At 42.3% G+C, this 20,501-nt stretch overlaps 1 protein-coding gene across 19 annotated transcripts in view; it reads right to left on the reverse strand.

The window, feature by feature from the left end:
- SORBS2 (sorbin and SH3 domain containing 2) overlaps window positions 1-20,501 on the reverse strand; it is a 200,439-nt gene that overhangs the window by 23,266 nt on the left and 156,672 nt on the right. For 13 of the 19 annotated variants that reach the window (XM_070408216.1, XM_070408214.1, XM_070408206.1 and 10 more), the window contains 8 exons: window positions 17,455-17,504; window positions 13,778-13,965; window positions 9,836-11,416; window positions 6,897-6,985; window positions 5,335-5,381; window positions 2,669-2,783; window positions 2,457-2,585; window positions 159-362 (listed from right to left, as the gene is read on the reverse strand). In XM_070408216.1, the coding sequence (XP_070264317.1) occupies window positions 159-362; window positions 2,457-2,585; window positions 2,669-2,783; window positions 5,335-5,381; window positions 6,897-6,985; window positions 9,836-11,416; window positions 13,778-13,965; window positions 17,455-17,504 (2,403 nt within the window). The remainder of the gene's footprint in view (window positions 1-158; window positions 363-2,456; window positions 2,586-2,668; window positions 2,784-5,334; window positions 5,382-6,896; window positions 6,986-9,835; window positions 11,417-13,777; window positions 13,966-17,454; window positions 17,505-20,501) is intronic. The other 6 variants (XM_070408222.1, XM_070408220.1, XM_070408212.1 and 3 more) reach the window with 1 other exon arrangement.

The raw sequence follows: 20,501 nt of genomic DNA on the forward strand, positions 1-20,501 counted from the left end.
ATTAAGTTATATTGACTTTACTTGTCACTCAAACTTGGAAGCATAACATGTAAATCCCTTGCTTTGCAATAAAGATGATGTTCTTAATGACCTAATATCAGCTATTATCTTACTCCAAGCTCCCCAGTGTTCTACTAATATGCTAAATGTCTTCTTACCTTGTTGGAACTTAAGCTGTGGATTCTATCACTCGAGTAGCTGTGGGGTATTGGAGGGTCGGGGTAGTCCTCGGCGCCTTTGGCTGTGTTCCTCTTCACGACTTCTACATAGGAAACAGGGAAGATGCCTTGTCTGTTGGTTCCTGGAATTTTACCTTCGTACCAGTTCTGATCAACTCTTTTGAGAAGAATAACTCTGTCTCCCTGTAATGAACATGAGGAAAATGCATTGTAAGTAGGGAGGTGACAACATCAGAAATATAATTGCCAACATTTCTAACAAACAATAGTTTTTCATTTGGGAGAGTGTTATACCTCCAGTTTTATTTTGTCAGGAGAAGGCAACTAAAGTCTCAGTTCATTCCCAAATTATAGCTGATCAACATATATGCCATTTAGTCACCCATGTGCGACATCTTTCCCTAAGGGTGCTTGGTTAATGTGAATGGGCTCATACTGGTTCCGTGTGAAATGACTTGTGTAATGTCAAAAAGCAGAACGGTTTAATAGGCAATGTCTCCTAGACAGCAGCATCCTGTCATGGACAGTCCACAGGAAGGAAGAGCTTCTGAAAGGGTCACTCGGCTCTGTGACGGCGTGCGTGCCTGAGGTGGTTGCAGGAACCGGCCTCCGGAAGGGATGAAGTTGAAGGACACACCCTATACATGCTAACTAGTAACAAAGAGTGAAGCCAATGGGGTGGGACCGAGACAACCCTCGTGATAATCCACGTCTGTGGCCAGGGCCGACACCCACCTGGTCTGCACCCAGAAGGCCTCACACCGGCATCCATTCTGAGTGATGGATCGCCACGCCACAGTGGCCATTCAGTCTGTTTATAGAACCCCTGGCTTTTGGAATAATAGAACTTTCTACAGTCACTATGCCTGCCGCCTGCAGTGATCAAGCCAATGCCACAAAACAGTGTAAATTTTAACTCGAAACCACATGTGGCCCAGAAATAAGCGGGCAAAACGTGGTTAGACACTAAAACTCCGAGCAGCTGCATCCAGCAGATCATGCGAAAGTTTGGGCAGCTGCACCTGCGAGGACGAGAGAGGCAACTGACACAAGGTCAGAGCTTCAGCACCGTAGGGAAGCCTTTGTCAGGGGTACTCAAAGTGAAAGCTTGCTTCTTGCAAATGCTGGGTGGTTTTTATAGACTGTCCCCCTGCCACGGAGCAGAACATACCAAAGCTAAGTGGATCTCTCTGCAATCTTAGAATTGAACTGCTTTGCCCTAACCGGTTTGGCTCAGTGGATAGAGCGTCGGCCTGTGGACTGAAAGGTCCCAGGTTCGATTTCGGTCAAGGGCATGTACCTTGGTTGCGGGCACATCCTCAGTAGGGGGTGTTGCAGGAGGCAGCTGATCGATGTTTCTCTCTCATTGATGTTTCTAACTCTCTATCCCTCTCCCTTCCTCTCTGTAAAAAGAAGTCAATGAAATATATTTTTAAAAAATGCACTGCTTTTCTCTGTAACACACCGGCATGAGGCTGGTGCTAGGCTACTGCTCGAGCTATAATTGCATTGGCGGAAGCTTCGATGGAAAGTATGAAACAAGCTGATACGGATGCTGTGCGGCAGCTTGGAGGGTAGGAGAGAATCTGTCGATGGTGCAGACCCAGGTCTCACAGGGGAGGGGCAGGTGAGGTTCTGGAGCCAGTAGGAGGATAGAGCTCCTTCCCTGGCATTCACCGCAGGCAGGAGGTGCTCTTGGCCCGCCTGCATGTGACCACGGTCTAGTCTGCGTGGTGGGCAAACATACAGGTGCCTCAAGCAAATGGACACGATTGTTTAGCAAACACCGAAAACCATCATGGAACCATTCTCAGCTGTGTAAAGTAGCGAGGTAGCGTGCTTTCCCTACTGCTAGGAAGCGGCACTAGGTTTGGCTAGGCTTCCAGTGAAACAGGGGTCAGTCATGAGGCCTAGAGAACGAAAAATGCTCCCCAGGAAGAAACAGCTTCATGACTCCAAGATAAACATATTAATTAAAATGTAAAAAGAAACGGAATGAGAAGGCAGCAGCAGAACAATCTTTTGCAGTCTACTGAAGTGCTTTTCCTTTTGATGCCTTTCCACAAGTTCAACTCCACGGTGCACCCCTGGGAGGAGAAGCCCCTCTGAGAAGCTTCGAGTCCCACAGGGACCTCATCTGGACACCAGGAGGGGCAGGAACAGTGGCCCAGGGCAGCCCCAGGGAGTGCTCTGTCCTTTCTTTACGGAAAAACACAGACATGTCTAAGGAGGAAGACAGCCTTTGAAAGGCACCAGGTCAGAAGGCGGCCCGGGTACCTTTCTCAGCGACAGCTCCACGTTGGTGTCCGCGTTGAAGTTGTATTTGGCGATAGCTTCTCCGATTTCTCCAGGCTGGGCTGGGGGCGGCGGCCTTGCGGGCTGTGCTTTCTCAGGAGGTGAGAGTTTCTAGGAGGAAAACAGTTGTTTATTCCTGACCCGCGAGGACCTTGGGATGGACAACCGCATGAGCTGACAGGGAGAGGACTTACCTCCACGTAGGAGATGGGGAAGATACCCACTCTCCCGTGGTGCTCTCCCTCGTACCAGTTCTGGTCGATTTTCCTGAGGATGTAGACAGTGTCTCCTTTCTTAAACGACAGCTCCCTGGGAGAGACATGCTCAAATGGGTTTTTCTCGATGAAGAGCAACTATTCTTAAGATCAGTAGACCTGCATTTGGCTGGGAAATACACTTCTGATACTAACCCATTGTACGCCATAAGCGTCCATAGACCAACTTTAAGATAATTTTTTGTGAGAATTTTCAGCTGAAAATATTCCAGAACACCTGCATTGTGAGTAATATATCTATTTTTATAATATTCGTTGCAAATTGATTTTTAAAAAATTAAATTCAAACTATCGTGGCGTGTGGGAATGGCTTCCGTTTTGGACGTGTGGCAGTTATAAAAAAAAATCTGTCGAGCCCAGTTGGATAAGGATTTTCCTTATAAATTCTTAAGATTTGCTCACAATATTATAACTTTGCAAGTGTGATTTTACCTTGTTTTCCTGTTTAACAATGGAGACATTACATTTGGTAAGTTACATAGCTGTATTTTTAAAAATTAAATACATTTCATGTATTAGGTAAGTAAAAATAGCTTTTAAAATAGATTTTTATTTAAAACAGGTATCCATCTCTCGCCTGTTAGATGTTAGGCACGAAAAGTGCTCCTGTCTGGGCATTAATGGAAATGACTTAAAAATGAGGCTAGCCTAGTGGTTTTCAACCTTGGCTGCACATTAGAATTGCCTGGGAATCTTTTTAAAATCCTGATTTCTGGGCCTCATCATTAGTAACAAAGAAACAGAATTTCCGGAGGATGAGGCCCAGAAATCAGGATTTTAAAAAGATTCCCAGGTGATTCTAATGTGCAGCCAAGGTTGAGAACCACTGGGCTAGCCCTTCCGTAACTTTCAGTGCTGGCTGGGCGTGGGAGCCTCTGAAAGTTGCCCGAGTTGGCCAAAACCTTGACTTTTGTTGCAAATAGGTCATTGCACAGGGATGATGAGCAACAGCTTTATGTATATGAGAACAGAGCAAGAGGAATGTGACGAAGCTGCAATAAGATATATTTATTTATGGTGGGAGGGGAACAGTTTTCTCTTCCTAAAATTATGGGATGGCTTCCATGGTGACTATTTAACCTGCTTCTCTGAGGCGTACACCATTAGGCTTAGTTGGATTAGGAAGAGCTTTACGGGAGGGTCTGTGCTGTTGATGCTCCCACGGGCGGCCGGTGGAAGAGCAGGCTTCCCCGAGCCTTTGCTAACCTTGGACTGTCACAAAGAAGAAATGAAATTCACGTGTTCTGTATCGTTATTTTATAAAACCAACATGCATCCTCCAATTGTCACATTATATTAAAAAAACAGTAGTAGTGAGGACCAGAGTATAGTAGACACCAAGCAGATGTTACTTCTCTAATAATAATTTTTAAAATGTAAGCTTTTCTTTTAGGTATATATTTTTTTAATACCAGGTTTAAGCCATGTTCAACATCTTAATTTCTAAATAGCATTTTTCTTATTTGGTCCATTCCCTATCTCAGCATCCTCAGCCAATTCTGAATGATTTTATTTTCTCTCTGTCTGCTACTACTAGAGACAGACTCTGGAACAATGAATTTATATAATATACATTTTCATGAATAAATATTTGGGTTATTGTATATATTCAGTCTAAACCACGCAGTATAATTTTATGCCAATTTACAATGAATTTAATATCTTGAATTCTAATAGAGGCTGAAGTTTCTTAAACAAGGTCTGGGCTCATGGGCCACTGCGAGGTGGCAGACTCCCTCTCATTTGAACCAACTCATGTACCTAGTACCTGTACTGACTTTCCTCAACCACATGCCCATCTGATGAACAAGAGCCTAAAGAAAAAGGGGAGAGTATTGCAACACAGGAGTATGACAACACCAATATCAAAGGCCACAGGAGAGAACGTTGCTCAGACTCGCTGAGCTTTTTTTTTTTTAAACAACAACAACATATTTTTATTGATTTCAGAGATGAAGGGAGAGAGAGAGAAATAGAAACATCAGTGATGAGAGAGAATCATTGATTGGCTGCCCCTGCACGTTCCCTACTGGGGATTGATCCTAAAACCCGGGCATGTGCCCTTGACTGGAATTGAACCCAGGACCCTTTAGTCTGCAGGCCAACACTCTAGCCACTAAGCCAAACTGGAATCGCTAAGCTTTGAGTGTTGATAGATGGAGATTTTAGGTTGGGAATCTGTGCACAGTTCTAGTTTTCAACCCCGCAAACTGTCCTTGATTTAGTTGGATAAATAAATGTTATTAAATTCTCCCAGGAAGTGTTAATTACTCCCCAACTCTTTATTTTTACTTCATCTTGACACGAAAATTCGAGAAACAAAGATGCTTAATTTCTTTTTTTGTTTTACCTACCCGTTTGAATTCATTGTGCTGTAATATGTTTAGTGTAGTTTAAAACTCAATGATTCTCAACTAAACTCAAAATGAAAATAAAATTACATTCCAGTTAATTCAGAAGGAACCATTTAATTAGAGTGGATTGCTGAATTATTTGAACATGTCCCATTGCAATATTTATCTCTTAAAGTACTATGAAAGTGTACATAGCCAACTTAAATCATATGATGAACTTATCTTACTTACTTAGATGTCTGAGCCTTAAAATCATAAACAGCTTTTGCAGGCAATTTCTGGAAAGGAAGGAAAATGATTAGCACTAACTTAAAATTTTGGGTTTCCTAAAAGAAAGCAGTTTTATAGGAATTAAAGAGAAGTGAAACCTCAAGGAATGATTAAAAATATATAATGTAAATTCTATATGCAATTTATGAATAAATCAATTAGTTCTTCATTTAGATGCTTAAGCAATAGCAGGAATATAATAGATGGCTTATTCACCATAACTATTGAGTGTCATTTTTCATCTCAGCAACTAAGGTAGATGAATGCCATAAGGAATAAAATGCCTGCAGAGGATTCTGTCCCAGGTATAATTTTGGCTGGAACCAAGGCGTTTCCTGGGACAATTGCGGAGTCAGTTATCAACGTCTTATGTATTGGCACAGCTCCTTCTGAATCGTAATAAAAGGACTGGTGAAAGTTGGGAAGGAAGTCATCATCCCTTTTTCTAAACTCTTAGGAACATAATAGCAGAGAAACATTAGCCCAGTTATCGCTGGGAGGCTGTTTAGTGGCCAACAGTATAGGCTGGATGGTCTTGCATTCCCCGGAGGGTTCAGGAATTCTTCAGCACATGGTACACCGGCTGCTCATCTTTTAGTCATGACATGTGACGTGTGCTTCCCATCAAACCGTGGGGCCCATAGATCTGACTGGGGCACTGGTAAGCTAGCTACTCCACCTCTTCCTTCCCTACTTCCCAATGAGTCTCTCACCCCACTCTTTTCCCCTGTGATTCAGGCAGCCTGGGCCATTCTTGACTTCTTTTGGCGGGAGTCCCACAGGCACAGGACTCGATCAGACACCTATGGAGATACTCCTGGAGGGGCTGCCAGTCCAAGACCAGCCTTCAGACCCCACCAGACCCTCATGACTCCAAGGTAGTGTGAGCCAGAGCTCCAGGCCTGGCTTAGGGCATTGGTCAAGAGCTAGTAGGTAGGTGGTTCCCAGGGACAATGGTTTTTTAAAAAATTCTTTATTGTTGAAAGTATTACATATGTCTCCCTTTTCTCCCATTGACCTCTCCCAGCCTGCTCTTGCCCCTGCACAGGCCCTTACCCCCCTATTGTCTGTGTCCATTGGTTATGCTTATATGCATGCATACAAGTCCTTTGGTTGACCTCTTACAGGGCAGTGGTTTTTGAGGGACCCTCACCAACAAAAGCAGGCCAGCAACAAATATGTATATAGCCTTTGTATTGATCTGCAGCATGGTTGACCTAGGGCTCTCCCTACATCACTGGGCCAGGAGTTTGACCACGACTGTCCATTCATGGGTGTGAGGTCCAGATGCACAGAAGTCTCATTGCCACAGCTGGGGCTGCAGCTGGAGCCGATCTGCAGCTGGGGTCAGAACGCAAACTCTCCAGTCCTTTGCTCGGGCTCCAGGGAAAACGTTCTAAGTTTCTCTATTGTCATTTTTATGTTTTTAGTCTGTGTTCTTCACTGGTTTTGGATGTAACTTTGACTGGCAACGTTTTCAGGTATCTTATTGACAAAAACTTAAATGCTATTGAACAAACTACCTCTTTTTCTGGAGTTCCTCTTCTTTCCCTCGGTGCGCTCCTCCCCAAGTCAGCCACGGTGGATGCGTAACTTCTAGGGGACTCCCGGTCTATTGGAAAGGACAGGGCGAGAGTGAGTACCCACCTATTCAAGCAGACGTGTTTAGCCATTTTCCCTGGCGACAACTATTTCCCCCCTTAAAATATGGAGAGACACCACAATGGAGAACATGGGTATGAAACTCATAAGGAATCATACAGTTGTGACATTAGACATAAAAACAGAGCATTTCAAAAGGAAAATTACCTGAGGTTGCAGAAGTATTATAGTTGTACCTATAAATATAATTGTTGCACTGCTGATATAATTATACAGCATCCTCCAGGCCAGAAAGTTCATAGTTGCAGGAATTTTTCATCTCGAAGAATTTTAAATATTTTCTATTTCTATTCTTTTTGCCTTCAATGTATAATGACTATTTTAAGGCCTATTGAAGATGGAGAATAGCACTAATGCATAGAATTGGAGACATTTTGTGGAACAACAATTTAAGAATGTAGTAAAGAAAAAGAAAGTATGATGATGACATAACTATGATTGTGTCCATTCTCTCCCTCTCTCTGTTTTCAAATATTTACTGAGACTTGAGATGGGCCTTATTTCTGTTCTTTCCTTGTGCTCAACTTAGCGTATCAGGAAGTAAATATTTATTCCAAGAAACAAAGAGATAAATATTCTCGAAACAGAAAGTATCACGTCCGTTGCCAAATTGCTTAAGAAATAGTGAATTGTTTTTGTTCCCCTTAAAGCAAAGTATAAATAATTAGTTACTTTACAGAATTATGATTGCAAGGATCTCTTAATAGTTATCTTATACCTTCCACATTTATATGTGGAAATGTAACTCAAAGTATTCCAGTAGCTTATGTTATAAAATTTTACCAGTATAACTGGGTCAAAATTTGTAAATTCTTTCTCTTATCCCTTTAATAAATGTAGTTATGTTGAATAACAAGATGCAGTAACTGTGAAATAAATCCGTCTGTAAGGATGAGAAATACCGATTTATAAAAAGAAAACATGATCTAAAGGTTTTGACTGCTTTGATGACAAGGAAGAATTGTCCACTGATAGTAGGTGGGATGTCAGTTCCATGACAGATAAAGATAAATGCCTAACTCTCTGTGAGGTGTGGAGTCTCTAGGCTTAGGAAAGTAACATGGCAATAATATTTTAGGTAAACTTAACCAGTTATTTCCGTGAATGCTAGAGGCTTATGTGCAGTATTTTTTCACTGTAAATGAACATATTTTTATGATCACAGGGCTCTCATAGTGATCATAAATTTTAAATTACTTTTGCTAAACACAACTGGAAAAGTAAATATTTGAATAAAATACAAAATACCCTTTAAATGCATTGCAAAGCCCTCTGAACTCATGCCTTACTGATAGTATGTACTCTATCTGCATATACTGTTGAGTGGTGATTAAACTAGGATTTTGAATAACTGGAAAAGGTAGCTAATTTATTTAAAAAATTAGATGCTGACAGGGCTCAGTCAGTGAGAATTTCAAATTGTAGAAATTGATTTTGAAAATGCTAATTTGTTGTTTTTGAATCATGTTGCGTAGTGTAAGTGGAGCAAAGATAAATACTAATAATATAGTGAAGTTGTGCAATGAGAATTAACAAGTGAGCCATATGCTACATTAATATGAAGCTTGAGTTATGTCTCTTTTTTGCCTATAGAGATATAGTCTATATTACAAATTCTGAAATGTTAGGAGTTTAAATCTGTTAGTGCTACCTTCTCTCGACATGCCCTTGGTCAAGTTTATTGTCCTCTCGGGGTCTCCGTTTCCTTCATTGTAAAACAGTGCCTATAATAATCCTATCACCCAGGCTTATGCCAGTGTTCACTGGATAATGTATGTGAAACATTTTGCAATGTCGGGTACAATGTCTGGTGATCCAACTTCCTAAAATCTACATAGAAAACAGTTGCACCTTAAGGATTAATGAAAACAACTGTATAAAGATATCAAAACACTTTGTGCTTTTCAGTTCTGTAAACCTCAAAAAAACATTTTCTGCATCTGAATTGCTATCTGTCCTAGTGTTGCCAATTCAAGGTGATAATCCATCTATGAAAATAGAGTTGAGAGTCACGCTTAACCTAAATGGCCTAATTCTAATGTCAATAGAGGATTATTGTAGCAGAAATAGAAAATAGATAAATTAAGCAATGGAATGGAAGAGAAAATGAATACACTGAGTGACGGAAATGAGACTGTTATATATATACAGCTTAACGATACATTCACAAAAAATTTACCCTAATTGTGCCCTTCAAGTGGAGAAAGTTATTAAACAAATCCTAGTCTCTTGTAATCATCCATCAATTACTTTGCTACATATTTCAGTTTTGCTTCCTAGCGTATTTTGCTGTAGTACGTTCTATATAGACTATAAGCAAATTACTTATTGAGTGAATGACTACAAAATTTAAAAAAAATCAAGGAAAAAACTAGTCATTAAACTATTGCTTTTGATTCATTTCCCAACAATAAAAGAGCTAGTGCAAAGGTGTTAATCTCTTAAGGAGACCGCTAGTCAATTATGGGTTGCCTTGACATCTTTTAAAATTGGTAACGTGTTTAATTTCTTGTTGTGTTGTAACTAACAGTTGTCTCAACCCTAACATCAAGCTACAAAACCATGTTCCCTTTCGATTTCGAAAAAGTAAATTTTTGTGAACTGGTGATCACGTCATGCCACACACACCACGTCCAACCATCACACGGAAAAATGAGAACTACGCTGTGAGGGGCGTGTGCACAGCAATGGTGCCAGGTGGGCTCACAGCTCAGGAGTGATGAGATGTGGGGATGGAAAATGACAGAGCTGGAGGGTGGGGATGTGAACCACAAGGAGAAACAAAGAAAGGTTCGTCCACCTGGCAGACCCAGGGCACTGTCGTGGTCTGGGTGGTAGTTGCTATTGGTGTCCATGTCTTGGAGAGAGGCACTGTGGGGCATCCTCCCACAGCCGTTCTGGTACCATGGGCAGTGGGTAGCACCGTCTTGGGGCAGCGGGTGGCACGGCTGGGGCATGGGGCTCCTTCTTAGAGCTCTCAGCGACGAGTTCCTCTCGGGGACGTCCGGCAGCAGTTCACTGATCAGACGGTGCAAAATACTGTTGTCCGGCAAACTCCCCCTTCTCTTTTCAGCCTTAATTTGGTCACAGATGTCTTTAAGGGCGGAGTCCAGAGCCTCGAAGACGGCCGTTTTGCATTTTGCCTTTTCCGTCTGTTTTTTGGGCGGCGAATGCTTTTTCCTCCGGAAAGGCACGGGGCTGACTAGAAAGGCAAGTTTCGAGAGGCCGGCGTCCGGGTCATGTCTTCTGGGCTCTTCGGTCGTTTCGTGTTTCGCTCTTTCGTGCTTTCGCATCGTGGTGAACCGAGTGTAAGAGGCAGGGCACCGGCCTTTGCAGGAGCTGACGAGGTGCCGGTGGTGGTGATGGTGGTGGTGGTGGTGGTGGTGGCTGGACCCATAGAAACTTTCCGAGGAGGTGAAGGAAAAGTGGTCGAAATCGCTCTCACTGCAGAAGGACGAGCCCTCGACGTGCATGCAGTCGCTGTGTTCGGACACCACCCCGTCTTGGTCGCTGTCCGAAAGCTCCAGATGGGTTCTCGGTGGCTCCTCGCTGGTGACTTCAATGTGGATGGGCACCAGGGTTTTGGACGTGCAGCTCCGGGGTCCCGGGCAAGGGTGCCTGCCCGGATTGTCTTCCTCCAGCAAGGACTCGATGGAGAACCGCCTGGTGGGGCCCAGCCCGTGGTGCTGGGGCTCGAGGACCGCCGGGGACAGCATCTCCTCCCCCAGGTTGGGCATGGATTTTGACTTCTGAATCAACTTTTCAAACTCCGAGATGCGGGTGGGGACCATGTCCCTGGGCACCTCGTCGGCGGAGGACTGGCTCCATCCGTGGAGCAGGCCCGGGGCGTGCGGCTCCTGTTCGTACTGCAGGACCCTCGACCTCACGGAGCACATCACCTCGGAGTTCAGCAGGTCCTTGCGGTTGATGCGGTGCATTTTCTTGTACATTTTCAGGAAGCCCGGGGCGTTGTGGGCTGAGCCGTGGCGCAGCCGGGACCTGCCGGTGGCCCTGGTCTCCTGGAGGAAGGGGGGTGCCCACGGCACCGGGCAGCCCTCCTGGGCATCCTCTTCGCAGAGCAGAGAGCCCATGCTCTCCGACTTGGCTTTGGGGTCGGGGAAGCCGCCGCAGTCGTCACTCAGGAGGTCGTCGCAGCTGCGGGACTTGATTTTGGGGGACACGGCCTCCTCGGTGCTGCTCCAGACCTCGGCGTTCTGCCGGGCCATCTGCCAGCCGTTTTTGAAGGCGAGGGCCCGCTGCGAGTCGCGCGGGACGTCCAGGTGCTGTCTGTAAGGGGGACAGTCATCTACCTCCTGGCAGGGGCGGCCGCGGGGCCCTGAGCAACTGCAAAGGGGTGCACACATTTTGCTATCATCCCCACCTTTTAATCCGGAGCAGCGTGGTGGGAGAGAGACGTGTGAAGAGGTTAAAAGTTTCACAGAGAGGAGAGCATGTCAGTTAGCATCAGACAGACAGGCAGCAAGAGAAGGCAGCGGGTTTAATATAGACACATTGTTACCCTCGAAGCTTCACTTCCAGAGAAAACAGTCTAATTCTAAGGCATGATACTGCGTTTGCAGTGTACGTAGCTTTAAAGATAGACATTAGAGTGGACAAAACCACGCATAAAACGTCATTTGTGTAGCTAATACGACCAATAGCTAATAAGACCTATTTCTTCTTCTATTGAATACTTCGTACATCTTTCTGCAAATGTTATTTGCCTCAAATATAATATAGTACCTTATATGCTAACAGCATGTCCTGGTAGCAATGTAAAGGTTTAATAATTAATGCCCCAAATGATATGGGTAATCAAGTTAATAGGGTTAGGATTTGAGTCTCATTTGATGTATACTAATAGAAAGGTAAAGCGTGATTTATAAATTTACATTTAATTAAAACTCCCACAACTGTATTAATTAATTTTCCATGGGCACTAGATGGGAAAAGCTATAAGACAAAGTATTTTCCGAAATGGCAACATCAAGATTCTGTGAACTATGGCTGCGAACATTTTCCCGAGAAGAAAAAATAACTAGTGTGTCTTTAAACAAAACTACCTTACGTCTTTACTCGCTCTACCTAGAACCTTTTGGTAGGCAGGTTGTCATGAGCGTGGCTGGATATATATAATGTAAAGCTCTCACCAGAGGTGAAAGGCATCCTGCTTTTCCACAGGGAGGCTTTTTTTAAAACCTCATGTACCATTTGATAACAGAGAGCTCAGCATGGCCTCAGTTTGGAACATGTATGGGAAAACTCTTTTCTTTTGCCTGGATGAATTAACTAATAAGAGGCCAAGTCCATCTGAGGAGGCCTTTTCTTCTTAGAAATAAACCTAGTGGAAGAAAATAACTCTGTTGAGCTCCTGCCTTGCTATCTTCCCAAATTCTTAGAAAGTGAATAAGCACATAAAAAGCATTTGGGAAAGGAGGTTGGCTTTACACTCCCCAGGAGGAAAACAAATAGCTAAATCAATCAATTCTTTCAGCTTTCAGGTGGTATCCAAGCATAAAGACTCAAGGGCATTTCGTGACCTATGTGTTACCTTAAGATATTCACTTGCATTGATGAGCCGACTCTGATAAAGGCAACCTTGCTAATTTGAGGACAGGATCAAAGGGCCCCCTCCCCTCCAGAACCTGCTGGTTAGTTTTCACAGTTTTATTAGGATACAGAGCAGAGCTGGTGTCTTCTGTCTATCCAGACTCTAGGCATCAAAACCAGCCTGTCTTTTGCACGCAAACCAGCTCCCTCTCACCTTTAACTACCACGTGGCCACACTTTTAGTGCCTGCATTTGATAGACGTGGCGGAATCGGTGCTATTTCACGGAAACTCCTGTGAAAGGCTGCTTTCTTCACACATTTCAGATTCCTTCTTGGTTCTGTCTCAACCCCAGGAGGCTGGGGGAGACTGTGGAGCCCCAGATTTGGCACAAACCCAGGTGCCTAGCGATGCTGGTTCAATCCCCAGGCTCCGCCTTAGCAATATCCCCGTTACGGTGGCATTAGTGCACGCAACAGGATTTCAGGGGCTGGAAGGAGTAGCTTGCCCCCTCTCAGCACAACTCGCTGAATTTCCGGAGAGGAGATAGGTCGTATGGAAAAAGGGCTTGGTGGTGTCCAGGTTTTATAATTATGGCTGAAAACCAGTTAGTTCTTACCACCGTGCCGCCGTGGATTGAACACTATATTGATGGATAGTCTACTGTATATATGCATATTGACCGAAATATAGAGCAGATGATTAAAGAAGTGACTTTACAGGTTAGGCAGATTTTATCTAGAATTAAATAATAATTAAAAAAAAACCCGATTTGTTTTAGGCAACAGTGTTCTCTGTTGCTACTTCTAATTCCTATTCTATAAATTTGATGAATTTTGCTAGTTGTAGAACATTAGAAAAGTTTGATAATATGCACGTTTGCAAACGTAATCCTTTAATAGCCTGCCAACAAATTATTTGATACTTTGAATTTGTTCCCACCCCCCCTACCCCCCCAAAAAACAAACCCAAAATGATATATTTAGAAGGAAAAAAGCATTAACAGATGATACACTCCTTTACGCCACTTGGGTGGCTCAACCTGAGTTAGTCTGTGTGGGAAGAAAGCTATTGTTCCAAAAGTTCATCTAAATGCTCTCTCTGGATAGTTATCCCTGGACCAGCTTCACAGGGAACTCCAGCTTAAAACATGCACTAGTAACTTGTTTACACTTCTATTCATTGCTGTTTACCTTTTGCTCTGGATGGGGAGGAAGGGGAAGAACTAATGAAAGACTGGGTCAGGGTGGCGCTCGATCCTGGGAGGTCTGCCCGGCCGGGGCTGGTCCTGCTCGCCCTTGGGTCCCCCAGGCCCCTCGGCTGCCCCACGGCCGGCTCGCTCTTCCTCCTTTTCCTGAAGTCACTGGCCAGGCCTGCAGAGCTGCAAGAAGGAATCACTGCAGTGTGGTTGGTGTTGGAGGGGGTTAACGTGAACCAGAAAGACAGGTGGGATATGCTAGCAACAGTGTTATAACTCTTCTCCCCCACCCCCCAAACTGCATTTTTAGGAATTTATTCCTTGATATTAAACACTATCCTATATAATAAAAGGGTAATATGCAAATTGACCCCAATAGCAGAATGACTGGGATGACCAGTCGCTATGATGTGCACTGACCACCAGGGGGCACACGCTCAACACAGGAGCTGCCCCTGGTGGTCAGTGCATCCCCACAGGGGGAGCTCTGCTCAGCCACAAGCCGGGCTGATGGCTGCGAGCAGTGGCGGGAGCCTCTCCAGCCTTTGCAGCAGTGGTAAGGGCTCCCAGGCTGTCAGAGGGATGTCTGACTGCCAGCTTAGTTAGGCCCAATCCCCCGGGGAGCAGGCCTAAGCTGGCAGATGGACATCTCCTGAGGGCTCCCAGACTGTAAGAGGGCGCAGGCCAGGCTGAGGGACAACCCCCCCCCCCCCCCCCCCCCCCCCAGTGCATGAATTTTTATGCATCAGGCCTCTAGTTTCTTTGTAATTGTCACTTAAAAAAATAGACTATTTTTAGAGCAGTTTTAGGTGTCTGGAAAAGTAATTGAAAAGTATAGAGAGTCCCACATATACCCTTGCATACAGCTTCCCCTATTATTGACATCCATTATTAGTGTGGTACATTTGTCACAGTTGGTGAACTATATTGTAATATTACTATTAAATGTAATTAAAGTCCACAGTTTATATAGGGTTTATGTGTTTTGTTGAGCATTCTATCAGTTTTGACCAACATGGGACATGTGTCCATCACTACCACATCCTGTAGAATAGTGTCATGTCCCCCCTCCCTGGACATCTCCATGATCTACCTCTTCCTCCCTCCCTCCCCAGACACCTGGCAACCACTGATCTTTTCACTGTCCACAGGGTTTTGTCTTTTCTGGAATGCCATATAGTTGGAACCACCAGGATGTAGTCTTTTCAGATTGGCCTCATTCATTTAGCAATATGCCTTTAAGATTTTTTCCTGTCTTTATTTTATTTTATTTTTGGCTGATAGCTCATTTCTTTTTATTGTTGAATAACATTCCCTTACGTGGTTGTGCCACAGTTTGCTTACCCATTCAGCTACTGAAGGGCTTCTTGGTTGCTTCAAATTTGGCAATTATAAACAAAGCAGATTTTTGTGTGGATATGAGTTTATAATCATCTTTTTAAAAAAGTTTTTGTAAAAATCCTCACCCGAGGATATTTTTACCCACTGATTTCTAGAGAGAGTGGGAGGGGGAGGGGAGAGAAACATCGATGTGAGAGAGACACATTGATTGGTTTCCTCCCAAAGGGGCTGGGGAACTTGCAACCAAGGTATGTTCGATTCCTTGACCAGGAATCAAACCTGGAATCCTTGGGTCTGCAGACCGACACTCTAACCACTGAGAAAACCAGCCAGGGCTATCATCATCTTTTAAAGTAAAAATTCTCCAATTAGTGTAATACGTTATGACTGACAATTCAGTCTGATGCTTTGTATTGTCTACCTGTTCCCTATAAGGAAGCATCCCAACAACACAGATCATCCAGAGGAGGGGGGCCAGGATGCAGGGAAGGACTGGGAAAGAGGCCGACACCTGATGAGACAAACTTCTTACCTCAGGGCTTCCCTACAGCTCATCCTAATAATCTTAGCTTTAAAAACCTTACACTGCAACCCCAATATTTACTGTTTAAGTAATCAATGGCCAATGATTTGGTCAGCAAGTAGACTAGTAAAGTGTCCTTTCACCATTCGTATTCAATGGTGTCAGTGGTCTCAATGGCAGGATGTTTTCATCATGGTCTGAGTATGTAACTCAAGACAGTGAGCGGAGATACACGTCACACAGCCCGCTGTCTGCCACGTCGTTAGCTACAATGGCATGAACAGCAGCAGCAAAAGCGCACCAGCCCCTAGGAGGCAGCCGAGTGCTGTCTGCTGTACTGACAGGTGGTCTTACCCAGCCCACAGGGTTATCACTGTTTTATCAGTGGGTAAATGGAACACGCTGGCTCTGCAAGCACAGAGGCGGAGCAGACCTTAGAATCTGCCTGCACTCCTCCAAAGAGGGCGCCCCATCTTCTCCTAGACCTGTTTTGCTGTTGTCAATCTGTCATGTGAGGGTCTATGTGTCTAAAGCAATCCTCACGCCAGATCAGAACTCTGAAATTCAAACATTTTAGGTGCAGGTGTGGATAGAAAAAGACACAAAAAGAAGGGCTGGGGAGCTCCTTTCTTAGTGACATTCATGTTATTGGATGGCACTCATGAACCCAGTTTACAAAGTCTTCTACTTATGTTGAGAGAAATCTAGTGAAGGGCAAATTAATGTTATGAAAATACTAGAGTTCCAGTGCACGAAATTCATGCACGGGTAGGGTCCCTAGGCCTGGCTGGTGATCAGAGCCAATCAGGGTCTTCTGGCTGCCGGCCAGGGCCTTCCTTCATTCCAAACCGCCCCCTGGTGGTCAGTGCACATCATAGCAAGCGATCAAACTCTGGGTCTCCTGGTCGAACTTTCGAGGGGACAATTTGCATATTAGGCTTTTATATACATAGATGTGTTGTTGATGATAAAGTGTGGCTGGGAGTTTGAATTATTCAATACTGCTGTCAAACTGTGTCTGAATTTCTGTAATATTTTAAAGTAAGTATGATATACAAAGCCCACGAACAGAACTTACCCCGGCAGACTTTTAAGGCAGGACTAGTGGTTGGTTACAAGCTATTTTGGGTCAATTTTACTTTGTCTCTGCTTCTTGTCAAGTGTGTAAACTTAGTAAGTTATGGAGCCTAAGTGTCAGAGTACTCAGAGATAAAATGGAGATAATGGTACTTAAGTCAGAGTGGTGTCTTAAGGATTGAATATGCTTATGTACTTAGAATGCTTGGTATATAGTCTAAGTCCTTATTTATTGGAAGTAACATAATTCTCATTTGTGTGGTAAGAGTATAATGAACACATATGTGTTTTATAAAATCTTTCAAATATACAGGGATAGGCAACAGTAGTTTTCAGGTATGGGTATGCAAAATAGTTTATTCTGTGTTACTATTTATTCTTGTGTTATTTATTTGTATTATAACTGTCAACCTACTTTTGCCCACCCCTGTATTAAATGCATCATATAACAGTATTGAAAATTAGCTGTTTATAATCCCCATTTAAAGATATGGTTATAGAGGAGACAGGAAAGAGGAGAATTTCCCAGTCTGTGAAGGAGTCCAGAAATATTTCACTTGATTTTCATAAATTCTTGAATATGATCATATAAAATGATGCAGAAACAAAACAACTTCATGAAGTGTGTTACATAAAATAAAAACATGATACATAATCCTCATTGCTGTTTAACGGAAAGAGAAAGGACTGGTATACAATATTCCAGTTGCATAATGTAATAAAATTCTTACCTACTGGGTCTTTCCAGGCTTCTGTCTATAGAGGATTGATACAAGGAGGCCTGTTAAGATAGAAGAATAGGACCGTGAAAAAATTGTATTTTGTCCATGAACATTAAATTAGGTATGCTAAAAAGGATATTAACAAAGTTGAGATTAAAAATACCATTTATTATGATCAGAAAAATGTCTCCCCTAAAAGAAATCACGCCACAGGATTTCTACTTTCTTCCCATCTATTACTTTCTCTTCTGACTTACTGCACTGTATTGCTCTGTTTTATTCAAATTACAACCTAAACACTGCCTAGGAGAAAAAAAAGAAAAACCAATAAATGTTTCTTATGTTGGAAATCGGCTATAAATAGAAATTTCCTACATAAAGGAATGGTTTGAAGATTTTTTAAAAAACTTTGTAGTCATTCAATCCTTATAAAGCATAAACTGTTTAAAAATAAATTTTTGTCATGTTGCAGGTGTTATCTTTCAAACCTAAAATTTAAGCAGAACTTGAGACATCTTTCGTCTGTCAACATAGACATAACATTTTAATAAAAACCACAGAATTTGGCTTGAAATTAAACTAAACTACTGGTATGCAAATCAGGTACAGATTATCACATCTTTCAAATAGTTAACTATCTTTCAGGTTAGTTTATAATAAATGATTTAATGACCCAATATATAGCCTTAAAAAAAGTTGACTTTTAACATTTTGATCATAAAATCAACTCTCAGTTGTCCATGGTTGGAGGAACTGAAAACTGATAAATAATTCCAAATGCTTACTATACACACCATTTTCATGCCCCATTCTGAACAGTATAGTGAAATAGTTATTAAGCAAAAATGTTACATAAGAATTTTTCACTTCCAATGGCCATCACTGGAATAATTGCTAAAATATCTAAAAGGTAAGAGAGAATCACACTCTAGAATGCTGGAGGTGACACTGATGTCTAGAATGTATAGGAAAATGTATATTAAATAGTCTTGGCTTTGGTCATAATTGATTAATTCTTTATCACAAATAAACTGGTGCTGGAAGCCAGTTCCAGCATGTCATAATTGCAAGAGTTTCATCAAAAGGTTGATGGAACTTGGGGACTCAACAAGGGCTGAGTCACATATGTTATCACCTGCTGGAATGGCTAAGGCATTTCCCCAAACCTGAAAAGGGATGATTGCTTGCTGCCAGACAGCTCAGGGCATCTTAATCTACATGTTATTGCCTCCTAATGGCCAAACACCTGAACAGCTGTAGGCAAATTCTTCCAATCTGACAATGGATTCTGTACCTAACCCTACCCTTCGAAGTGTATATCTCCACCTAGCCTTAGGACAAATTGTGTTAATAAAAAGCAAGGGGTCCTGAGACAGGAGAACTTAGTTCCTTTTAGCTAAGCTCCTCTGACCCCCAAATGCCTTTCAAAATTATGTTTTGTCTCTGGACTCTTTATTAAGTTACACACAGCCCTTCTCCCGATTGCTGAACCCTTCCAAGATGCTGAAACAAGAACCCCGGCAAACTGGTCTGATGAAGAATTGAAATTCTAGTTTGAAAATATTCTTCTATATGAATGTCTATAAATGTTAGCCGGAAATGCAGAAGTTGACACATTTTATCTTTAGTTCTTACCTCTAAGAAATATTTTACTAGATTAAAACCTTCTTAGTGGAAACTGAACACTTTAAGAACTACTTCTAGAACTGTAGTTTCTGTTTGTAAATTAGCACCAATTAAACAGTTAAAATATCAGTATATAATTTTGAAATTCTTTATGTAGATCAGTCTGACAAGCCCTTTTATGAAGCAGAATCTAAAATTGCTTTGATTCAGTAATATTTTCTTTTAATTCCATCTTACTAAATGAGAATGGAATCTTGCCTAGAAACAAACAAAAGCATCCTCTCCAAGAGAATAGTCCCCCCATGTTAGACAGAAAAAGCATATTGTAATAATTTTAGTTCCTAAAAAACATTCAGATTTCTAGGTTCTCAATAAATATAAGCTTAGAAAAAAAAAGTTTGGTCTGCTGATGTGATAAGTTTACAAGATTATTTTAACTCAGCTCTGAATCAGACACTGGAAAGGTGGAAAAATAAATATTAAATAATAAGGAAGACTAACAAGTAAATACATAAAACCATGTACTTCGATTTAGAAATATTAATTCTCTATGTTCTCAGAAGAGCGACAGCCAAGAGCCTCAGAAAGTTGCATCTGTGTGGATGGCTCCTTCCCTGGGACACCCAACCACAAACCACAGTTGATCATCAGAAAGTGTCCATTTCAGAGAACTCTTAGAACACCCCTAGAGTGGTCAGAAATTTTGGATTGCCAGTTTGGGATGAGCCTAAATCAGCCGTGGGCAAACTATGGCCCGAGGGCCAGATCCGGCCCGTTTGAAATGAATAAAACTAAAAAAAAAAAAAAGAGCGTACTCTTTTATGTAATGATGTTTACTTTGAATTTATATTAGTTCACACAAACACTCCATCCATGCTTTTGTTCCGGCCCTCCGGTCCAGTTTAAGAACCCACTGTGGCCCTCGAGTCAAAAAGTTTGCCCACCTCTGGCCTAAATAATATTGTCATATGAATTAAAACATCCTATAGGAAGTGAAGGCTCTACACTTCCTATTGTTTCAGACTTAGGCTCAGAAACTACAACAATTCCTCCCTGTGTTGGTTTTTCCACAATCCAAAATAAACTGAAATGGATTGTGTGACTTTATGTATACTCAAAGGAAAAGGCTTAGTATTAAATTAAAAGGAAACAGCAAAAAGTCTAGGTAGATGACCAAGAGAAAACCTTGTATGAGATTGTATGAATGGTACTCATCCTGAAATGGAAATTGTCTCCAGAAAGGAGGCAACCTGCTTTACCTATTATGATCGACTGGCTATTTATATGTGACCATTTTTTTTAACACACCTAAACAAAGGGCATTTTAATAAAGTAGATCACTGAATCACTCTTTCTGTTAAGTGATCATGTGATTATACTTGCTTAAAGGTCCTTCATTACTGTTCAGTGATGCCGGTTTCTCAGTTTTA

This window comes from Myotis yumanensis, unplaced genomic scaffold (genome assembly GCF_028538775.1).
Source record: "Myotis yumanensis isolate MYYU_CA2020_CCGP unplaced genomic scaffold, mMyoYum1.0.hap1 SCAF_3, whole genome shotgun sequence".
In the NCBI taxonomy this organism is placed as follows: domain Eukaryota; kingdom Metazoa; phylum Chordata; class Mammalia; order Chiroptera; family Vespertilionidae; genus Myotis; species Myotis yumanensis.